Below are 24,158 nucleotides of genomic sequence, written 5' to 3' on the forward strand. Positions count from 1 at the left end.
CAATCTTTCTAATGAAAATTATTTCGATTCAGTTGTTTCGATTCTTGCGTTGCCTGTTTTTTTTTCATTTTCACGCGTTTGACCAGCTTGAAAAGGCTGTATTTCGTTATCTTAGGATGTATGCAACATTTCAAATGTTTACCCAGCACACCATCTTTCCGCACAGTTATCGCTCCGGATCTCGGAACCTCGCTTGTTTGTCCCTAAGAAATAGTGCTTTGCACTAGATCAAGTGATCGCTAGATGGCGGGCTTTTCTCCGTTCTTTGAACCATTATACATATAAGTGGTGAGTTCATCAATTTGTTTCTTACACATGCAATTCTAACCGGTATGAGTTGATGATTTTGGCTCGTTATGCCGTAAAGTTTCCCACCACTGCACTGAATGCTACGTCCAATGAATATTCCAATAGGATTCTACGATTGGGCGCAAATACATCCGAAAACAAATACCTATGGGTTGGGAAGTGTCCAACCTTCTGTTACAAATGACGTACCACACAGAACGATTACGGCGTGTAGAGATTAGTCATGTGTTATGCGGAGCAGATCCTCTCCGATATCCACTGAATCCTAATCAGAATCAAATCCAAGTCCAAGGACGAATCCGAACGAATGCGACCAACTTTGGAGGGCTCCAGACGATTCCAGATCATTTCCTACGACTCCAAACCATTCCGGTTAGCTTCGAGCGATTCCGGTTGATTACGAACGGCTCTGGATGAGCCTGAATGTGTTCAAACAGGATGTTTTTAGATCAATCCAATGGCAGCTAATTCCATCGTAATATTTTAAAAATCCCTTAAAGTGTAGTTTTTCATTCATCAACTCATAACATGGTGATCATAACCATCCGTAATTGCGACTTGCGCCGCCTAACTTTTGTTTGTTTAGATTTGCATTGTAAAATGAACTTGTCCGGAGTCGTCCGGACTCAACCGGAATCACCCGAAGTCAACCGAAATCGTATCAATCCGACTCGGGAAAAAAATCAATTTGCCCCCCATCACTAATAGACCTCCCTCTGCATTCACAAACACACAAATGGGTACACACAAACACAGATACACACACAGACACGCGCGCACACTGATGTAAAATCGTTGCACAGCGTAGTTAGTTTCTCTGTTGCCATGATAACCTTTCGAATCAATTGTCAAACACCGCGGTATCGGTTGATGGATTTAGGGCCGCTGTTCGTTCGTGATCATCGGTCGCTGAGTCGTAGTAGGCGATCGCCGGGAATCAGCAGTATCATCGGTGGTGTTCGTGGTGGTGATGGTGGTGATGGTGGATGCTCCAGCACGGCTCACTGCTGCGGCCACAATCGAAGGCAGTATCCGGCCGGCGCTCCACCAGATCTCTGACTAGATATTGTGCGTCGGACTGTCGATGAAGCGGTGCTTCGAGCCGGTCCGCGCCTTGCTGCAGGAGGCACGCCGCAACGAGCTAACGCTGCCACTGAACCCATCGTGATCTAGAGATTCTGATGAGAATGCTACGAATTAAAACAGGAACGCGCGTGCGCCGGAGGGAACAAGATCGGTTTATTCCAAGTATGTCCCAAAAAAATACGCACACACACATACAACTAAATACACTGAGAAAGATGTAAAAAAAACGTGAACGTAAACGTGAAAGTGGAACAGCGAAAGACGAACCTCCGCACGTTCAAACAAGAAAGTAAACATGTTGCAAATTATCGATGGAACGGAACGGTAGAACACAGTCATCATACCACATTGAGCAAAAAAGAGGGTTCAAAGTTGGGATGTCCGTATGCATAATTTGTAAATTGACAAAACATTTAAACAAGAAGGAAAAAGAGGAAAGAAAAATAGAGACATCGGAAAAGCACATAGAGAAGGAGAGAAAAGAAAATCAAGAGATTTGGAAATAGAAGCGGAAAGCCAATAATTAGGAGATAGCAATATTCCTTCAATGGTACCGATAGCAAATATGCAACAGCCAATAAATAGGATCGAAATTATGTCAAACATCAGATTATTGATCAAAAATTTTGCATCATGCTTCAAATATACTGGATGTTGGACAAGTTTTAAATGCTTAAAGCTTACATGGTTTTTCAGAGATTCTGATACTTTTGGCACATTTTCTGGACTCTTTCGCACGTGAAGTGGTACGCTTTGGCGCGCAGGTGATAAAGCTACGTCAGCACATACAGGGTTTCCCACGATTTATTGGTCGGTTCTCATAATTTGTTGCCTGTTGATTTTTTTATCGTATCCCATAGATTTTTGGTTCGTTCCCATAATTTATTGGTAGCGTTCGATTGGAAATCAATACAATTGAACCAAAAAATTCTGAAAAATTCCCCAAAAATTCGTAGGAACACACAAAAAAAAAATGGGAACCAACCAATAAATCGTGGAAAACCCTGTAAAGTTCATTAAAATGGCAGGTTATCATTTCCCGCCGCAGTATCACTTTCCGTGCGAAAGCATTCAGAAAGTGTGCGAAAGGTATCAGAACCCTTGAAAATCCCTGTAAATTTTAACTCTGAAACACATAGTTTTTCTGAAACACATACACACATACAATTATTCGATAGCCAGTGGTCTACTATCGTTAGAATGGTTCCTTAATGAAAACATAATGTAAAATGTAGTACAATACAACGTATACACCAAAGCGAGTGGCAAACCCTGTCGCGTGATTAAGGATTTCTTCTGCTACCAACAGAGCACAGGCGACGAACCCGAAAATAGCGCATTAGCGCGAACCCATCGCGAAACAGTCACTGAGATCACGCGCGGATGATGATAACAATAAATAAATGTATTGCTAGGATATAGTGGATACATACAGGATGGCGTAATGGTCACTTGGGTCATACGGCGATAGGCGCCCTTGCGCCACGCGTTTGTACAACAACGTTGATGCCAGCTGCTTTAACTTATTCCCTACTCTAGCTCTAACAGCTCTCTCATCGAACAAGATATCTTAACAAGCAAATAACCTAAGCAAAGAGCTTTGCTCTCACTCGCTCGCCTTCCCTCTATCATTAGTGATTGCTTTCTTCTGCTTCTCTAAACTCGACAGATAATCGTATCGTTCCAAAGCGTTCATCGTTCCGGTGGACACGGTATTATGTACTGTGAGACTCTTACAGTCTAAACATTGGTACCTTGGTTTTGTGTTCATTTGGTTGGCTTGGCTAGCAAGCCGCAGTAATTTACAGCTAATGCGACTACAACAACTACATAATCTAACTAACAGATCTAGTAATGAGCAGTTCGTCTGCTACAGAGTATAGCGTATAGCTGCCACGTCTCGTTGTTTACGGTTATGGCTTTTCTTTCACTACTTAAGACGTAACAAATATTGGGACATATAAAGGGTAAGACACACGTGTTATGGCAGGCTTTCTCTCTAGCCAGCTCTCAAACATTCTAATCATCGTTTCCGACCAGTAGCATTCCATTTCAATATTGCACAAATCGTTTGCTGAATGTTGGTCCAAGCCGAACCGATGATTTGAAACGTAATAGGCAAGTTTGAAACATTTGCTTGCGCAGACTGGCGAGAGAAACCCTGTAAGCTTTGCTCTGGCCAGCTACTTGGGGAAGATGGGTGTAAGATCAATGCATGAACAATGTTCTTTTCCGACTTTACGCCCCGTCTACACCATGCTAACATTTCTATTATAAGGTGTGCTTTTGCACTGATTCGCGGCAGGTACAATCGGGACAAGAAGGTGTAAGATCTGTAAGGTGTTGCTTTTCTGTCGAGAGATCCAATTCCTCTGTGTAATACGCACACAAAAATACCACCAAAACAAAAGGAGAGGAAGCGCTGGCAATCACGCGCAAATATATACCGAAAACACATACACATATACAAAGAAGGAGAGAAATACACACGCATATATACACATACAGAGCGTAGAAAACTACTGCAGCAATGCAATAATGAAGATGAAGAGATCAAAAAAACATATCATAAAACAGGGATCGTAAAGTAAAAATAAACTACTTAATTGGACCATTTCACACACACTCACTTTGTAATGGTAAGTAGTAGTGAAGCATGTGTGAAATGGTGGTGTTAGCCAGGACGATCGTCATCCAGTACACGCGTGTACGATGACACGAAAAATATTTTTTTTTAAACCACACAGAAACGTCCAAAAGAAGTAGCAACACAGCAATAAAAGACACACGTGTGTCTGGCTCTACAGAAAATGATCGACACAGCGCGTAAAGAGGGACCGCAGCCGCCGGTAGAAACTGTCCGACCACGGCCGTGGACGGTGCTCGTGATCGTCACGATCGTCGGCCTGTTCGCTGTTGCTACTGCGGCGCACGGCGGCATCGGTAACAACACATCGAGAAAACAGCGAAACGGAACCAAAACAGAGGAACATCTCGGTCTAGTATTAGTTAGAGGAGGAACCTTTATCCGTCGGCGAGCCGAGCGTGAGGCTGCTCAGGCTGGAGCTGAGATTGTACGGCCGCGGGGACGGTGGCATTGGGGTGCTTTCCTCCACCGGCAGACACGTTTCCACCATCGCCTCCAGGAAGTTGACGAACAGCTCGGACGACTCCACCATCATGTTGTACTGTGTAGTGGGGAGAATAGAAAATAAAAAAACGCAGCATTACGGGCGATGGCGTCGTTGTCGTTTTTTGGAAGTTCGAAAAGAAATCATCCTACCTTAGTAAATGGTCCGGCAAAGCGCCACAGCCCTCCGAAACCGCAGCTCTGCAGGAAGTGAAGCGGCTGCTGGCTAGCGTCTTCGCTCGCCAGCATGTTCTGTATGATGCTCTGCACCGATGCCAGCACGATCTGATCGTTCGACACCGACAGGACATTGTTGACCTTCTGATCTAGCAGTGAATGACTGTTTATAGGGGCAGGGAGAGGGAAAAAAAACAGAGAAAAACATCACAAACACACTCCTTCGCAATTCCTCCCATAGCATCTCCCATCACTCACATCACCGGGAAAACCTTCGGAAATACGATCGATCCTTCCGCAAGGTATTGGTAGAGGACGCGCGTCTCTGCCTCGTCCGTCGTGTACTTGACGAGCGTTGCCAGCACGGTCAGCACCAGCGCCTGGGTCGAGGAGTCGGGCAGCACTTCCGGATCGAGCAGCACGTTCGACTCGTTCGACACCGACGACCGCGAGCCACGTTCCTGGTACGGTGTTACGGCGTGCGGAGGATAAAGTAAGCGCAAAAGAAATCATTGATTAGAGCACACGGTTCGGCTCGTCTCGGAACGGAGAGCGAAGAGCACTGAAGGAAAAGAGAGAGAGCCGACCGGCAGAAGTGGGTCGCAGAATAGTGAGCAAAACTATCGGTGTGTATGGTGTGGTGAGGGTGTTTGAAAGAAAGATATGCCTAAATGGTGCACAATTCCCGAGCGGTGGGTTTTATTATCGGTAAACATACTTCATTGTTTTGCCTAATGCTTTCATTACAATTTGGGTTTAAAAGCACGCGTAATGTATAAGAGAGCATAGGAAAGAATAGGTAGAAAGGTGGACAGACAGACACAGACAGACAGACAGACAGACAGATACATAGCCAGGGCAGACCAGGTTAGTCTGCAGTGTTTTTAATGCAAGTTTCACTACCTGCGCCTCGATCGCTACCGATCGAGGTACCACTAGACGGAATAAGAGTTCACTAAAGGCATACACCGACACTGACAGAAGAAATATACGGTAAGAAGAGTGTGACAGAGTAACAGAGAGAAGAAAATATAAAAGGAGCTTAGAAAACTCCGGTGAGATAAGGCCAGAAACTAACAAAAAAATATCATACATACACATATATAGACATATACAACACAAATATACACAGTACATCATTTGTACAACAAAACGTTCTGAAACAATCCCACCACCCAGAATTGTACGTTATTGAAAAATGATAAAAAAACAAAATTGATAATTTTCTTAAGAACACCTGTTAGTGGCAAACAAAGACGAAACAGATATTAAATAAACAAAAGAAAACTTAATAAAACAACCTAAAACACAACGAAAGAAACCCAAAAAGCGATGAAAGCACACAGTGTACTAACATAAAATAATAATCAAAGTGCACCGAGATTAATATTCACAAAAAAGCGAGTAAAACACAATTATCTAAACAGCAAAACAGTGACAGAAAGAAACATATCTCAAGAGTGAAGAGGTGAACATCAAATCTAATCAGAAAGGTGTGAAAAGGAGATGCAGCAGGACGATTTTTTACATTCTCTACATGTTTTTTTTTGTTTTAATTTTTTAATTAGATTTTCTGTTTATTTTCTGTTTTCTAGCTTCCGGTACCTTCTGACGATTGTCAATCCGCGTTGATTTACCCAGGCGTTCTTTGGTCGTTGGAACGGAGAAGGATCGGTGGGTTTTGAACAGCATACGTGCAATCTTTTTTTTAATGGGAAGTGTGGGAAATTTTTCCATTTGTTTTTTTGTAGGTATATTATGTTGAACGGGGAAATGATAGGAAAACACATACAACACATACATCATATAAAACCAAAATCAGAATTTGTGTTAAAAATGAAAAAAAAATGGAAAAAGGGAAATAAATGTAAAAAGAAGTCAATAAACGTACAAAAAACAGTAGATTATAGAAACATTTAGAAAGAGGAAAACAAAAACATCAGTGCAAAAACACAAACAGACAGACAGATATGATTTGAATTAACGCAATTATTTGCGAACATTGCCGGAACATTGATAATTGCCGTATATTGTCCATGCAAAGAGAAAAAAGAGGCGTATTAACGGAGAAAAATAGAAAGAGATAGAAGGATATAAGAACAATCAGATGATAGTATAGACAAGACATGGTAGTATATATATATAGACACAATAAGAAGTAATTCAAACAAATTCCCAAAAGCAAAACAGAAGTTCACAGGATAAAAAAAAAAACAATTGAAATGAAAACATAACCCAAATAAGGAAAATAGTGACATGAAATAAGTGGCACATAGGAACGTGTAACAAAAATTATTATTTCAAAATTTTGCATGTTTGTATATACGAAAACAAGTCCGTGCATGTGAGTGTGGTTATGTATTTAGAGTAATTATTATGAGCATTGCAACAGTCTCATCGTTGAGTTCCGATGAGCGGTGAGGTGGTGGAGCAAAGTAGAATTGGGATAAGAAGAAAAGAGAAAAAGAATATCAAAGTAATACCACGTATACACAAGCTTAGAATATGGGTTCAATATGAGCAAGATTTACCACTCGCTTTTGCAATATTTTCGAGTTCTTAGAGGGATGGCTAAGTTTTCAGATAGTTTAACTTTTTTTATATGGAATTTGACATTTGGTTCCTCAAATTACCTCAACACTCCAGACATACACATGTGCCAAGCTAAACATTATATTTTCTATTTCTTATTCGTTTTGTGGTCGATAGCGTCAGCTAATGCATGTTTGTTGTATTTTTTTAGTAAAGTTGAAATACTCTACCAAAAAGGTAAGATACCGTTTGAAGCGATGCTTTAATGTTTGTACTGTAACATATTATAGCACGTAAATAAACAAATACACACATTTGTCAATCGATAACAGGTAATACACAGCCCAGACCCAGAAAGACACGAAAGGCTGACCAGATTTATGCTGTAATTGTAGGTTTTCTACAACATAAACAACATTCTCTTAGGGGACTCTCTTCTTTTGGGAGAAGCTCTCTGCACGAAGAGAGTTTGATGTATAAAAATGCCTTTATACATTATATATTTTATAAATCAGCCAATTTTCTTCCTCTTCAGATATACACAAAGACGGTTTTATTATATCATTAGGGTTATTTTTACTATAAGGTCAAATATTTTAAAGAATTTAATTGATTGTTGCGCACGCGCTCGGGATGGGAATCGATATACCGTCCAGTCATGCAAGATCCTGCGTGGCTATCCATTACACCACAGCCACCGTTCACAATACCGCGTGCATACTGCCAATATAAGCTTACAACACATCGAGCCCAGATAATTTGGAAACATTTGTAGAAAATACTATACACACAGCACACGATCGCACTGAGAACAATAGTAATCATTTACAACAATCGTACCCCCTTGAAATACAACACTGAACAGTAGATAAACTGATATACGGGAGAGAAGAAAAAAACATCAACATAATCCGGATACATACATTTATAAACACATTCGCACAAGATGATCACACACGCAATGTATGAATATGGTACAGGTACAACAATACATCAATAAGAAATAAAATTCAACGAGGTAGAGAAGCAACAGAGAAGTATGTAGGAGTTTAATCATCAGCACTAGTACAACAACCGATTGAACGTTTGATCGTTTGAGTTTTTTGTTGTTGCATACATAGCACGAATTGGAATAGTTGTTAATTGGTTGGTTATAGTAGTGGTAGTGGATAGTGGCCAGGTGTAAGTGGTAGCGGGGGGTGAACTGTATTCAAATTTTTAGGTATAGAGTAGTAACAGTAGAGCCAGCAGTAGTTAGTAGCAATTAGTAGTAGTAGTAGTAATACTAGCAAAGTATCTCGAAGGAGATAGAGAAAGAGAGAAAGAAAAAACATAGACAGACGGACGGAAGATATGGTGGGATGCGTAACAGAAACGGTTTTTGCGGGCGCTCTTACTTTGATCGATGATATGTCTTGCAAGCAGTCGACGATAAAGTTTTCGCTTTCGTCCTTGTTTGTCCCTTGCTTTGTCGCGTCCCGCGCCTGCTCGGAGCCTTCTTCGTCCGTGGTCACCGGTACGGTCGGAACTGCCGGCGGCAGTGGAGATGTTGGCCGTGGTAACTGTGTGCCAGTAGCGGCGGCCGCACCCGCCGTCGCTGCGGCTGCCGCGGCCGCCGTTACTGCAGCAGCGATGGCGACCTGGCTCGGCTGCTGGTGGACACCGACACCTCCACCACCTCCATAGCCGTAGGTGGGCGTGTGGCCCTGATTGAGCGCAATCAGTTTGGCAATGTTCGGGTTCATCAGTACCATCTGCCCATGGTTGACCGGTTCGGACGAGGAACGGCGGTTCCGAAAATCGTTCCGCTGGCTTTGGTACGCACCGACGCCTAGCGGGCCAGCGACGACGTTAGCGTTAGTGGCGACAGCACTAGCGAAACTACCGGCCGTGGAAGTGGTGTTAGTAGTGTTGTTGTTGTTGCTGCTGATGATGTTAGTAAGGATGGAGCTGTTGTTGTTGTTGAGGTTAGGCATGCCTGGAGTGGTGGAGTTTGAAGTGTTGCTGTTCATGTTGATCATGGTGATCATGTTGTTGATGTTGTTGGTAGTGGTGTTGATACCGTGAGTAACGAAAGAGGAATGACTGATCATTCCCAGGTGCGGATTGTGTGCCGAATCGAGACTTCTCCACGACTTTCCTCTGATAACGACCGGTTCCTATAAGATTGGGCAAAAGGGAGGAAGACATTGTCTTTTGTTTCTTTGTGGGACGTTTCGACTGTCGCCCCGTGAGGTGCATTTCAGTATAGTGTATCGTCTTGTGTAACATTATTGAATGAAGTCAATAGTCCTTCATCGACTTGTGAAGCATTTCAAACATTCCAAAATAAGCAGATGTTCCCCTTTTCTTCCACTGCATCGAGTTATTGAGTGTGTATCTTTTGTTCATGTTTGCGGGTGTGGTTGTGTGTCTCAAACGATTAGCCCAGACCAGAGCAAGTTTACACAAGTTACACAAAGGGGCAGAAACAAAACAACTTCTACTTCTAGACTAAAAGAAACGATCGAGATTTCGAGAAACGACAAACGGTATGAAAATGTTAACCCCATTCTCGCAACATTAAATACAAAATTAACTACAAACCCCACTCACTCATCCAACGCCTATATACATATATATGTACAAGGGTGAACAAATACACACAGAATTATTATGTAGTGCATGATGATGATGATGATTACGATACACTGGATTGATGGGCAAGAAAGAAAGAGCAGATGGTATGACAACATGGTTCTAACGTATGTACAATTAATGAATCACGTATGTACAATAGCTACCGGTGAAATGCAACGATTATATGTTATTGAGCACTTAACAGCAACAAACCTTTTCAAACGTGTATTAAACAAACAAAACACATGGGAATCCATCAAATCATAACTGTCAAATGAAGCTATTGAAGAACACACGATCTTTACCAGACGCGAAATCTAGCAAACAAACGGAGTAGAGAAAGGAGGAGTTTACACCATCAACGCTACTTCACACTCAGATTGTTTGAAGGAGTCAAATAGTGTGGTAAGGGACCCGTGGTACAATCTATACGAGTTGAAATGAGCCGAGTAGTAGTAGGTGGAAGTGTGGACAGATCGATAGAAAATAAGCGTCAATAAAACAGACGATCGTGTGACTCTCTGTGGCCATTTGACCGTTTTTCAGTAGAAAACACCCTAACAGAGTCATTTTTGGTTGCTAGGATATGGCTTAATTAGAGAGACGAATAATCTTTTGTAACTGGTCAAAATACCTGATATCTGGTAAAATACTTTTTTAAAAATCAGTTGCTAGTAAAAATCGCCTGCTCCTGACTGTTATTTTTCACTAGTTACGTTCATCCTTTTAATTTCATGTATGCCAAATAGCTGTTTGTAACTAGTTACTGTTAAAAAGTTAATATTTAATAGATACTTTTACCCTTTCAATGTATTCGACTACGATGACCAGTGCTGCAAAATGTCACTGTCAATGTCATAAAAAATTGTGAAGGAAAAAAAATCCATGTCAGCGTCATGTACTCAATTGTGATAATCAGAGGTGATGCTCAAACTGTTGGTGTTCCCAATACCTCTTGGCCTCTTGGCATTTGATTAACCAACGCTTGGTCAGTTACTTTGTCATGGTTTTTTTTTACTTTGATCAATTCTGCAAAATATCAATTCTCAAGTGCAAATCAATTCTCAAATCAGTGCAAATCAGTGCAAATCAATTCTGACCTAGTCATGACAACTTTTGAAGGAAACAAAATAGTGTCAGCGTCACGAGCTCTACTGTGATGATCAGAGGTGAGATTCAAACAGTTGTTGCGGCCATCACATGCTTGGTGACATTTTGTGCAACCAACTGTTGGTCAGTCACTTAGCCGTGACATTTCCTGTCGGTGATCATCACGATGGGAAATCATGAGAGATATGCGATGCGTGCGAGTGGTCCCAAGCCACAAAATGAGCATGTTTTCTCGCTCTGGACCCGACAGACCATCAAACCAGACAGAGCGAGAAAGTATACTCATTTTGTTGATCGGGACCATACTGAGCATGTCAATCAGTGTATCGTATTTGACTTAAGTACTCGCACGTTGGGCATGTCATGGCGTACTTTCATTGAGTATCAGCAATAAACATTAAGCTACCACGGATAGGTTCATTGTTTTCGGTGGTGATTGTCATGTGATTCTCATGACATTTTGCAGCTGATGACCTGTTACTTTTAATCAGTTAGAGCACGTTCTGTCACTTATCGCACAAGACATCAGACTTGAGAAAACGTAGATAGTGTGACAGGTTTGTCTTGTTTGTTTGATACTGTCTGCCGGTGCTCCTCCATATAGCTCTATACGTTTCTTCGAGTCGGATGTCTTGTTAGAAGGGTGACAGAGCGCGGCCGTACTCTAAGTAGTTACTCTTACCAGTTATTGGTGACTAGTTATTTGAGCTGATTACTTTCAATGAATCGCTCTATTGCAATCCGACAACTAGTATCTGTTAATCTATTTAAGAATAAGTAACCAGATACCTTACGTCATTGTTTTATCGTTATTTTGTAGAAGCTTACACAAACAGAGACACAATGTGAAATATAAATTCAGCTTTAGATACATCGTGAAACAAACTTTAAAATTATTATGATCGAAAGTGCGTTCTTATTCCACAAGGGTATTAGCATCTGCCATATATATAAAATAAGCCTCTGGTGCCTCTCTGTAAGATTGGAACAACCCGATTCTAGCTTATTATGTCTTTCACAGTCATATTGGGAAGTTCGGGCTTGGTAGGAACTGGTACAACCACCATAGTAAAGAAACTCCTCAAATCTGAGCAGATACAGAGCCTCAAAAATCACGAAACGAGAACACCACGGCTAGTGCAAGCTGGAGCCGAAATAGTATGCGAAATGCGTAGTACAATAGATTATGCGAGTCACTCACATTTAGTTTAGATAGCAGAGGTAACACCCATACGAAAACAACCCCAAGCTTCCATCCGAACCTACCTGGTGCTGCTGTACTTTGTGCGACTGGCGTGCGTACTGGATAGCGGACTGGTCCAACATATCCCAAGACTTTTGACGGCGCACACTATGGCCACCGGAGCCGCTGGAGCCGCCCGGACCCGATCCACCCGTTAGTGGGCCACCGCCGGCCGAGTTTGGTGCCGACGGATCACTACTACTACCACTGGCCGAATCGCCCGAACCGCCCGACTCTACGGGCCATCGCGGTACGGTGTGTTTGACGTGGCAACGTGAGCGTACCTCCTCCGAGAAGCAAACGAGCGCTACAAAAAAAGCAAAAAAAAAGTGAGTGTGTGAAAGTGGTGCGACACAGCGAAAGGAGAGGGGGACAATTACACTTACCGGTCAGATAGGCGACACTGTCCGGCGTTACCTCGAACTTGTCCCGCCGGTGCGGTTTCGCAACGATCCCGAGTAGCATCGTCAGTACGCGAGACGTGCGCGACACGGTGGTTGGCGTCGGGTGCCGAAAGCCCTTCAGCAAATGCCCTACCAGCGCGAAGTGAAAGTTCGACTTGAACGACAGGCCGACGGCATGGTCGAGCTGCTTGAAGTGCCACTCGAGCGGTTCCCGCGTCGCCATCATCACGTCGGCAATGTTCTGGTTGTCGAACAGCTGTTGCGAATTGAGCGTGTGCAGGTTCTGCTCGAGCAGTGCCAAACCGGCCGCGTACAGGGTCGATTCGTCGAGCTGCAGGACGCTTACCGCCACCCAAAACAGTGCCCGATGGATGGGCGATTCCGGCCGGAGCAGCGGTTGCAGCCGGGTCAGACACATTACCAGCGCCTCGAGCAGTATGATATCGTTGAACGATTCCAGCGCTTTCACCAGGATGCGCAGCAGCTGCTTCACGTCCTGATCGGTGACGCTTTTCGAGATGCAGCCGAACACGATCAGTGCCCGGGGCTGCAGGGCGGGATTGAAGCAGAAGGCGAAGCTTTTCGCTAGCGACGTCCACGTCTGCAGCCAGTCGCAGTCCGGAATGTCGCGCATGCAGGCTTCCATGATTTCCAGCAGCGCTTCGGTGATCACCTCGAGCGAGGGCAGCGCCAGACGTTCGCGATCGGCCGGCGGGGCCTGCGACACACGCTCGTTGCCCAACCAGCGGTCGTTCGGATGGCGACAGGAGGAACGGAACGCCGTGACGGCAGCCGACTTCACCTTGCTGATGCCGAACAGCAGATAGAACTTGGGCAGGGAGAACTCGTCCAGCGACAGGCGCAGCATGCGCTGGGTTTCCTCCGAGAAGGACGGCTTGGTGCAGGTACACAGCGAGTGGATGATGTTGATCACGAGCCCGTGGGTCGAGGCGCGCATCGACAGCGAACCGGTGCACACGAGAAACGTCACCGTGTGGAAGAGGTACGGCAGATGGCGGGCCACGTCGAGACAGTTGTTGAACGACAGCATCAGCAGATAGCGCGCGAGTATCGCAATGTCGTCCCACATCATGTGCTGCTCGAGGTACTGCGTCGGCGAGTGGCAGGTTTTATCCATCACGCGGCACAGCCGCCCGATCACCTTCTTCGCCACGAGCTGCACGTTGGCGGAGGCGAGCGCGACCGCCGTGTCGGCCATTATCTCGACCTGCGGCGAACCGAGCCCGGAGCTGACCGACTTGTGGATGAAGTTGTCTAGCACCATATCGATCAGCTCCGGTATCTGGCCGATCGAGCCCCAGATTTTGGCCTGTATCGAGGGATACATCTCCTTCTGCTCGATCGTGAGATTGATCAGCTTCTCGAGGATCTGCGCTACCTGCTTTTGCCGCTTGCCCTCGTCGGACGGTTTGCAGAACCGTACCAGATTCGCCAGCCAGGGCGTCATGTACTCGAGACACAGATGCTTCAGCTCGATCGTGCTGCGCTGAAAGCCCTGGATGCACTCCTCGAGAAACTCCAGCGTCAGGTGCGGCTCGTTCGTTGCCAACGTTTCGCTCACCGACTTGATGAAGATCGTGTTGTTCGACGGGATGCAGAGGCCCTGCGTTTCGAGCAGCTGGCCCTCGATCTTCAGATCGAAGGTCGCGGTCAGGGCGCACAACTGGTTGTACGCGGCCGTGCGCAGGTTCGGATCGGACGAGCCCAGGTTCAGCAGGGCCATGTTGAGCAGCGTGCCCGGCACATCCTTCGGCCGGATCTTCTGATGCACGGTGACCGAGTCGGGCTGGCTCAGCTCCCACCGGTTGCGGATGTGTATGATCGCCTGCACGATGTTGTCGCAGTCGTTGTGGATGAAGCTGAGCTGCGAGCTTTCGTTGGCGATCGACAGCGTGAACTGGTTGTCGTCCACCAGACACACCTCCTCGATTTCCGACGCGTAGTACACGTCGTTCAGCAGCACCGAGTGGGCCAGCACCTTTGTCTTCTCGGCGGACGTAATCTGGAGCGCGGTCGGACCGACCTTGATCGCCACCTTCGTGTCCTTGTGGCTCAGCTTGAGCGCGTTGTTGAACACTTTCAGATCTTCGTCGAGCGAGAGGGTCGCGCCGGGCAGCTTCTGCTGCTCCGGGTCGATCACGTCGTTCAGCTTGGCTGGCGAGTCGAGAAAGATCAGCTTCCGGCAGCCCTTGAGCGGGGCCAGTATGCGATCGTGAAACTTGGTGTACTCGCGCACCCACGAGTTGCAGTTGTAGATGTACGCGGCGTACAGATTCTCGTACGCGACCTCCGGCAGCACGTAGAACCACTTCTGCAGAAACTCCGTCCGGAAGCGGTTGTCCGAGCAGGTGTGCGTGAAGTCGATCACCACCTCGAATGGCGAGTGGCAGAACGGTTTGAGCGTTAGGATCACGTGGTAGATCAGCAGGTCGCCGTTCGTTTCGCCGATCTTGTAGCGGCGCGCGATGTAGTAGAACACCGGATTGCCCGCCTTGCTGGTGCCGGCCTGGTAAAAGATGTTCATCGATTTCAGCGTCTTGAACTCCTCCTTCTCGTGCATCTGGTGCTTCACCATGATCTCCTCGAAGTTGGTCGACGACATGTCGATCGAGCTCCAGCGGGCGTAGGACGAGAAGAGCAGATGCGAGTCGACCGGCTTGTGCTCGGGCGGCCCGAGGTACGCGAGCAGCGTGGCCATCTTGTCGAACGGGCGCCGCCCGACCGCCTTGTGGTCCCGGCTGCTGGACAGGTAGTCGCCGATGCGCTCCTGGTGCGACCACAGCAAACGGTGCAGCGCCAGCACGTTCGCGTCCGAGATGAAGCTCATGCTGTGCGACGTCTGATCGACCGTCTCGCAGTCGGAAGCGATCTGTATGAAGAAGCGCCGGCCCGCCTCGAAGTGGGCGCGCAGAAAATCGTTAAAGCACAGCATGTGCTGCTCCTTCGAGAACTCCACGTGGTTGGCGATGTTTTGCAGTATTTTCGACATCAGCATCAGGCCGCGCTTGATCTGGGTCGGGACCTGCTTGCCGACGATGCCCAGCTCCTGGGGCGACACGATCGCCGGGTTGATGAAGCGCAGAAAGATCACCGTCCCGACCGCGCCGATGTTGTTCTGCAGCAGGTTCGGGAACCGCTTGCTCAGCACCTGGTACAGGCAGTGGCACATCGAGCGGAGCTGCGGCGGGAACCGGTCCGCCGAGTTGACGATCGCGTCGAACACCTTCTGCGTGAGGGCGATCAGGTTTTTCCGGTTCACCTCAATGTCCTCGGTCGGTTCGAGCCGGGCCGGGTCCACCTCGAAGCTGCTGGTCGGCTCGTCGCCCAGCAGTGGGCGAATCAGCGGCTCGAGCAGCCCCTGCAGATAGCTCGCCCCGTAAATCTTGAAGCAGAACGCCATTATCTTGCTGCCGAGCGAGTTCCCCCGGAACAGGGTCTGCATGCAGTCGGACACTTCCACCTCGCGGTAGAACATGTTCCACAGCAGCGGAGAGAGCAGATGCTTCGCGTCGAACAGTGTCACCAGCACGCGGGCTAGCTCGTCCATCTGGGAGGTGGTCACCACGGAGGCAAGGGCCATCGCGATCGGCAGCTCGCCCTTGTCGCTGATCATCGTCACGAGCTGCACGAGCTGCTCGAACCGGTCGGCCATCACGGACTCGGCGAGCGTATCGAACTCGGTGCCCTGCTGCAAGATCTGCGTCAGCACCTCCATGAACGCTGCCCTGGTCTGCAGGTCGGGGTTGTAGCTCAGATCGATCGAATGCATCAGGCCCGAGTCGATGTTCGCGCTCAGCAGGTTGGACATCGCCTGGATGGTGGCGTTGCGCAGGGCGGTCAGCTTCCCGGCCGCTACCCTCGGCCGGGGCGGCAACAGTGGCGGATTGTTCGTGTCTTTGTCCGCTTCCGAACCGTCCACGCAATCGTTCAGCAGGTTCATGAACAGCGTGAAGTACTTCAGAAACAGTGCGCTCTTCGCGTCCATCAGATCGCCGCGGTCGGATTCCTCCGGCTGGAGGGGCAATCCGCGCAACAGGGCCGCCACCGCCTCCATGCACGCCTGGTCGAGATCGCGCGTAATTATCGTCACGTCACCCGAGCCCGGCGGCGCGATCTGGTGCGACGTGCCCATCACCCAGTCGGTCAGATACTCCACCAGCTTGTTGCGGAACTTCATCTCCTGCCGGAAGGCGAGATCGTCCCGCCGCTTCATCATCACCTCCACCAGCTGGCAGAGCTTGGTCTTGATGTGGATCGCATGCACGGTCATGTCCAGGTGGCGCACGTACCGCACGATCGCTAGCATGAGATTCTCGATGCTCGTCACGCCGAGATGCTCCGCGTTCGCCGGCTGGTCGTTCTGGTCCTTGCTTTGCCGCCCGTCCAGCACCGACTTCATGATGTAGATCGTGTGCTCGATGAACTGCGTGTTGATGTCCGTGACGACCACCTGGCCCTGCTGGTCGAAGAACTTTTCCACGATCGAGCGTATCTGGTCGAACAGGATGGGATACAGCTGGGCCGACATTTCCTGCCCGACCAGCTCCTTCACGTGCTTCTGTATCTGCGGGCCGAACTTCTCGTTGTTGCACACGAGCAGCCGCAACAGCTGGCCAATGAACTGGGTCACCGGGCAGTACTGCACCTCCTGGCTGCTGCCCGGCCCGATCGACGATACCAGCGATCCCATGATCGGATGCATCGAGCCGCGCCCTGAGCTCGAGCTGGACAGCGAGGTGGTGGATTGCATCAGGGACGGTCCGGCCGTTCCGATCGGCAGATTGTAGCCTTGCGTCGCCTGTCTCTGGTTGCGAGGCTTCTGCAGGCAGACACCGCCGAGCGCCAGCAGGAACCAGGTCATGTTGGCCCACTCGGTGATTTGCTCCTCGAGATCGTGCTCGGAGCTCTGGTGGCTCGCGCGCCGTTTGCCCATGCTCCGGTGAAACACTTCCGCCTGCCCTTCCTCCGGCTTCCCCTTCGGGTAGCTCTGGAGCAGCTTGCTCGTTACCTCCCAGTTGCGGAACGTTTCCTCCCACGCCGGCTGCACGCCGTTCACGCAGTGTTCGATCTTGCGCAGCAGCGACATGATGTTGCGCTGCAGCGTCACACGCCCGTGCAGATGCTCGAAGAAGCTGTACCGCGATTCCGCATTCTGCGGCGACGTCAGCGTGGCCGAGGTGTGCGACAGCTCCTGGTAGAGGTGATAGTTCGGCAGAATGAAGCCCACCGTAAGCTCGTCCGAACCGGACCGTATTTCCGCCTCCTCGCACAGCAGCCCGAAGCACGACAGCGACACCATGACCGCGTCCAGATCGACCGACCACAGGTACATGAAAAAGACCACCTCGAGCTTGATGTGCGCCTGGCGGCAGATCGCGATCTGGCTGCCAACGTTCGCGTAATCCTTGTGCCGCTGCAGGAACGTGTTGCGGCAGATCAGTATCTCGCGCAGCCACTTGAGCACGTCCGTGTAGTTGGCGATCTGGTGCTGGATCAGCTTTTGCGAGATCGAAAACAGCACCTGCGAGCTGACGTCCCAGAACGTGTTGATCGGCGCCTCTGGATTCCACACCTCGATCTTGTCGGGCGAGTGCAGGGCGAGCAGCGCTTCCATTGCCTCCTGCGCCACGTCCGGCATCGTGGGCTGGTGCACGAGCGAGACGAGTCCGTTGATCAGCTCGAGCGTCGAGCTTTGCACCTCGTGCCCCGCCTTGCCGAGGCTGTTCAGCAGCAGCATCGGATCGGCATGGATCAGCCGCACCATCAGCAGCAGCAGCGCCTTGTGCGCTGGCCCCTCGTCCGGGCGGGTCAGCCGGCTCTGGGCGTCCTTCGATTTGAGCGTCAGCGAGGTGATCATGCGCAGCGGCGTATGGGCGATGTAGCCCTGGGTCGCTTTGTTCAGCGTGTCGGTGAAGAGGCCTCGCAGCTCGCCCGACCGTGCGTACACCAGGTCGATCTGGGGCCACCAGGGTAGCCGCGCCTGCGTGACGATCTTCAGCAGCGAGCTGACGATGACAAAGTGGTAGGCCGGCGGCGAGTTGAGACTCAGGCACACCTTCAGCGCCTCGTTGTTGTGCGGCTTGATGCGAAAGCAGGACACCCAGCAGTCGATCATCAGATCGATGTCCTGAAAGTTGAAGCCCTGGCCGCGCGAGAACGGTTTCGCCGGGTTGAACAGCAGTGCTTTCAGATCGTTTATCACGCTCTGCACCAGCTGGAACGTCACGTTGTTCGAGTCGTTGATGTTGATGTACGTGGACGCTTTGCACAGCTTCACGCACGCGATCGCGGCCGATTCGGTCGACTGCTTGGAGGACGCGTGCGCCCCCAGCCCCTTCTTGATGCCCTCCATGAAGTGTTTCTTCTTCAGGTGGCGCGGCGAGCACGGCGCACCCGAGTCGGCGTTCACAATCTCCTCCAGCACCTTCGGGCTCAGTATCAGCAGCATGATCTGCAGCGGCCACACGGCGGCCCGGGCCTTCTTGTTCTCCGAGTACGAGTCCAGTATGTCGAAGAACGTTTCGCAGCATTTGCTCAGCTCGTCGTTCGGGTTGCGCTGCAGGTCCTCGAACTCCTTCGGGTGAAACTCGATCCAGTTCCAGAGCGCGCGCTCCAGCGAGCTGAGCAGGATCATGTGGGCGGACTTTTTCAGCGACTTAAACTTCTGTATCGTCTCCGTCAGCAGCTTCGTCAGCCGGTGCACGTCCAGATCGATGTGCTGGATCAGCTCGATGTCGCTGTAGTCGGGATTCTCCTCCGCGCACGTGCTCAGCTCCTGCAGGCGGGCCGATATGCGGTTAAACACGGCCCCGAAGTGGTTCTGGGACAGTGCGAACAGCACCTTCGAGGCGAGCGCCTTCAGCGAGGTGGCATTTTGATTGTTTTCATTCTGGATATCTGAAAGAAGCACGGAACAGAACGGTACGGGCACATGTGAGCGGCGATGCAAAGTAAAGCCTTTTTTCCTGTACAATACGCACCAATAAATTGGCAAATTTCCCTGAGGAGCAGTTTCACATTCATCGCTTCCTCGAAACGTGCCGTATCTTTCGACTGCCCGGACAGGCACCGTTCGAGCGTTTCGAGGATGATGATCAACGAATCATAGCAGCACCGTTCCGGCTCGTGACCCCGGCAGGCAGGCGGTTGAAACTGTAAGATAATAAACTAGGCTCAGGTTCCAAGCAGCACTACCGGACGGCCCGAACGGGGGAGGTAGGCCCGATACTCACAATCTCGTTGACACGCTGCAACATTTTCGTCAGGCCGGAAATAACGAGCGAAAAGCGGTAGCGCGATATCTGTATCAAGCAGTTCATCGTTTCGTCAATGCTGAGCCGCGCCTGTGTGCCATGGGGACCGGTGCGGTAAGGAAGCTGGGGTGGGGATTGGGTGAAAGGAAAGAAAATAATTAAAAATATATACAAAAAAAACATTTATTCTATAAATTTAGTAACTCTTTAAAGTTGAAATTTTTCGTTACATTTCCCAATGCATCCGTTCATTCATGCCAGTTGTCTAAGATCTAGGATAGCTTCAAGTGTGCGCGAACTCCGATCGATTCCCATTCATGAGAATGTCACAGAGAAATAACATTCCGATGAACGAACTCGTTTTCTTTTTCTATTCGCAACTGTTGCTTGGCCCTCCCCACACCGATCGGAGCATCGCAGGCAAATGTAAATATAAACAAACCCCTACCATTGCAGCACACACACATACACCTTCCCCCATTTGAACATTGTTTACAGCCGGCTAACTTCCCCTCCCGGTGCCGATCGGAGGGGAAACTCGCAATGGGCCACGTGAAACTCTACAACAGTCCCACCCCCAGAAGCATCGTGCACAAAAACAATAACAAACCGCCGGCCTGTCTGCCTGCCCCTTGCCCGCACGCCTACGCCGGCTCACGTACCCACCCCTCCGCCTGGCCGTCGGCCAAAGACGAATTCATTCACAAAAATGGTGCTACGCGCCTGCCCCGGACCGAGCATGCCATATCCCACACACAAACGCCAACCAACCCCGCACGCGCATGCCAGATGAAGATGGGACAGGTTTTATCGATTTTTCTGCATCTTCTCCTTGCGCTGCTGACAGCTTCCCTCGCGACCCTCCCTCCTCCCGCACACGTCCTGCGCAGGTGTCCCACCAGGCAGGCCAGCTCCAGCAGTAGCCCCCCGAATGGGGCGCTGCCCGTGTGCCAACTTTGCTCGACGATGTGGTAACGGGCGGTTTTTTCCAACGTACCTGCTCCTCGAACCGGGCCAACAGTGAGTTGGCCCACTCGCCCGGTTTCTGTGTAGCCATTTCGTTGCGGTTTCCGTGCTGGGCGGTGTCACTTTTCACAGCATTTTCACTTTTTGCACGGAGCGTACGCAGTTCTGGTGCTGTAGCACTTGGGGCAAGGCAAAGTTCTGTGCAGGTCCCATCGTGCACTCCTGCGCAGCCCGGATGGTCGCAACGGCACGAACTATCCGAACGGCTCGGTTGACGGCCCGCAGCCCCGTCAAACAATGGGAGGGTTGTTTGGGGCATTTCTCGCTCTAACTTTTTAGCCGTCTCGTTCCCACCTAGAGCAGTTCGGTCTTGCCAAACTTTCAGGCCCCCTCGCACTGAACTTCTTCCTACCCATCGGCTTTGCTCGTATGACGTCATGCATTACACCATTCGTTGCGTTGGTGCTCACAGCTGGCATCAGTCAGTCTGTTTCTTTCTCGCCTGCGGTGCTGCCCAAGCGCCACAGATTAAGCTTAAACGACTGGAAAATTGAATATCCATAGGAAAAAAATGAAAGCTTCACAGCTTCATTGGTTTGATCAATAGATGGCGTATTACAACTCATCATTATATTGCTATCCTTTTCTTGCAATGTGTTTCGACAAGTTTCATCTTATAATGACCTATATAGCCTTCTAACTTTCTGAGCAAAAATCTATATGAATGGTCGTGTGGTCAGATACGTGGGTATCAACACCAACGACCATTACTCAAATCTCACTTGCTTCAGTGCTGGTGGTTTCCGTTGGAGTTTAGTATTTAAACAATCGTATCGCCGTTCTAGTTCTAGCGATGCATAACTTCAATGCGAAACCATACAACAGTACAGAGGAAATGAGAAAGCTCTCCTCCAAGCGAGGAAGCTCCACAGGTTGGGTATCCCACAAACAGATGGCGCCACCAGCTTTTTTGCTATTTTTAGAATGCATGAGTCGTTTGGCGTCTGCTAAACGAAGTCTTTCTATATTCCGTTTAGGTAGAGAACTTGAGTCGTTTAGAAGCCGTTTAGTGGTCGTTTAGTGGATTTGTGGCACTTGGGTGTTAAAAGTACACCAATTTGGACGTAGATACAGTACAATTTTTGCTTTAAATTTTGATGAAAACATGATGTAGTGAAGTGAATTTAAAGTTAAAGAGGTGGTAGAAAGCTTTAGACGTGCTGCACAATGCGTTCTTCCTCAAATCGAAGCGGTTCCCAAGTGCCACAAATCCACTAAACGACCACTAAACGACTCAAGCTCTCTACCTATACGGAATATAGAAAGAGTTCGTTTAGCAGACGGTGAACGACTCATGCATTCTAAAAATAGCGAAAAAGCTGGTGGCGCCATCTGTTGCTGGGATCCCCAGCCAGTGGAGCTTTCGATTGATGAGTTTTCGGCTTCCCTCTATTCTGTTATATGGTTTCGCATTGAAGTTATGCATCGCTAGAATTAGAACGGCGATACGATTGTTTAAATACTAAACTCCAATCGTTGGTGTTGATACCCACTATTCTTATTGATTTTTGCTCGGAAAGTTTGAAGGGTATATAGGCCATGGTCAGATGAAGTGAGACGCAACACATTGCAAGAAAAGGACAGCTATATAATGACGATTTACAAAATGCCATATATTGACCAAACAAACCAATGAAGCTATGGAGCTTTCGTTTTTTCTTTGATTATTTGATTTTCCAGTCGTTTAAGCTTAATCTGTGGTGCTTAAGCCGTGATCGAAAGCGAGGGCGCTGGGCTTGTGAACTTGTATGGCGTACGAACCTTCGCGCGCCCTCGCAAATCGCTATCAATTGCATGGCGGAAACGCCTTACAAAAATAATCGCCCGCGAGGGAAAATCGCACCGATTTGGAGCGTTGGCGAGCTCGCGAAAACCGTGCTTGGCCTGTGGGGTTGGGGAGGGGAGGGCAAAATTTGTGTTTATGTCGTAGAGATGAGTGGTTCGTTCTTTGTTTATCCACAGTGCGCGCTAAACCAACACTGCCGTCCAAGAGAAGAAGTGATTTTTTTAAGAGAAATAATTTTAAAAATGAATGTGCATTACATTGCTATTAACGTGTACGGTGGGAAATTAATTGCCTGGTAATTGTCTCTTTTAATTAAATTAATTAAATTTGTCTAAGGATTTCCTCACCCAATGCCACACATTTGGTGCCATCACTGCAGCAGAATCTGAGACCTGTTCCAAGACTCGGATGGATTCGACATCAGTAACAGAGTTGAAAAAGATTCGATATTTGCTCGTGGGATCACCAGAGTTGGACTTAAAATAGTTTTGAATAACTAAGAACGAAGTTTTGTTTGATAAAGAAAGAAACTATTTCGATCGATCTGAATAGCCCGATACATAGTGGCGGATTAACACGAGTTGAGGCTCCATGCGGTCACGCGAATGTAGGCACTTCTGAAGTGACGAGCGAGAAGTTTTAAGAGAATTTCTAAACCAGAGAAAGATTTCGAAGCAAAATTATTTGTGGGCGGGAGGGGGGTTCCTTTCCTCGGGCCCCCTTGAGACGTCGGGGTCCCACGCGGCCGCTAAGTTTGCGTAGTGCTTAATCCGCCCCTGCCGATACATAACATCTTTCCGTGCATCTGATCATTCCGAACAAATTTACTAAGTTTAAAATACCTTCGAACCTAATCCCGATCGTTCTAATTGAGAAAATTATGCTCCGGAACGAGCATTATCAGTTTAAATCAATTCCAGAATTCATAGGGATTAGTTCCCCTTTGCTTATGAACTTGACTAAATGGCAATGTTTTTAATTGCATAGCATCATCAATGTTAATAGAACTAACTAACAAATCTACAAAAGACTTTCTAGGTCATATTTTAAAATTATGTTCTTATATTCTCATCGACTTCACAGTACCTCATCACAGCAAAACACCCCAACAAACACAAACAAATAGCTTTAGCAATAAGAATAAGTTCTGATCTCGCAGTGAACGGTACATATCTGTATGCACGGTTCGCGATCAATCTCGACCATAACCCACGACCGTGCACTACATCATTACCATGCTATGATTATACCTTGAAACCATCAAACAATAATCCATTTCCGCCTAATCAGCCGGCCGGCCTGCGGTTGAGTGGGTGCATTGTTTAGCTAAACTGTTGTTTCTCTTTAGCGCTCGCTGGTTTTTTTTACGCCGATAGACATATGTGAGCCCCGTTAAGCATGGAAGCGGCTAGCTTATCAGTGAATGGAAGAATATGCGTTAGAAAGTTGGAAAAAAAACCAT

At 48.3% G+C, this 24,158-nt stretch overlaps 1 protein-coding gene across 5 annotated transcripts; it reads right to left on the bottom strand.

Moving 5' to 3' along the window:
* Positions 1-821: 821 nt before the first annotated feature.
* Positions 822-21,071, bottom strand: LOC121587755 (neurofibromin). 5 transcript variants are annotated; one of them, XM_041904845.1, is made up of 10 exons: positions 20,882-21,071; positions 19,864-20,007; positions 19,612-19,783; positions 12,593-19,528; positions 12,230-12,513; positions 8,632-9,393; positions 4,961-5,163; positions 4,679-4,865; positions 4,418-4,583; positions 822-1,499 (listed from the first exon to the last, which is right to left on the bottom strand). In XM_041904845.1, exons 1-10 carry the CDS (start codon positions 20,939-20,941, stop codon positions 1,369-1,371), a joined length of 9,045 nt encoding a protein of 3,014 aa, XP_041760779.1. In that variant the 5' UTR covers positions 20,942-21,071; the 3' UTR covers positions 822-1,368. The 5 variants fall into 5 exon arrangements, with proteins under 5 accessions (XP_041760779.1, XP_041760781.1, XP_041760778.1 ...); XM_041904847.1 differs by lacking the exon at positions 8,632-9,393 and adding an exon at positions 6,308-6,403 and having other exon boundaries at positions 19,612-19,798; XM_041904844.1 differs by having other exon boundaries at positions 822-1,487; positions 19,612-19,798.
* Positions 21,072-24,158: the final 3,087 nt, after the last annotated feature.

The sequence above is a fragment of the Anopheles merus genome, chromosome 2R, assembly GCF_017562075.2.
Source record: "Anopheles merus strain MAF chromosome 2R, AmerM5.1, whole genome shotgun sequence".
In the NCBI taxonomy this organism is placed as follows: Eukaryota; Metazoa; Arthropoda; class Insecta; order Diptera; family Culicidae; genus Anopheles; species Anopheles merus.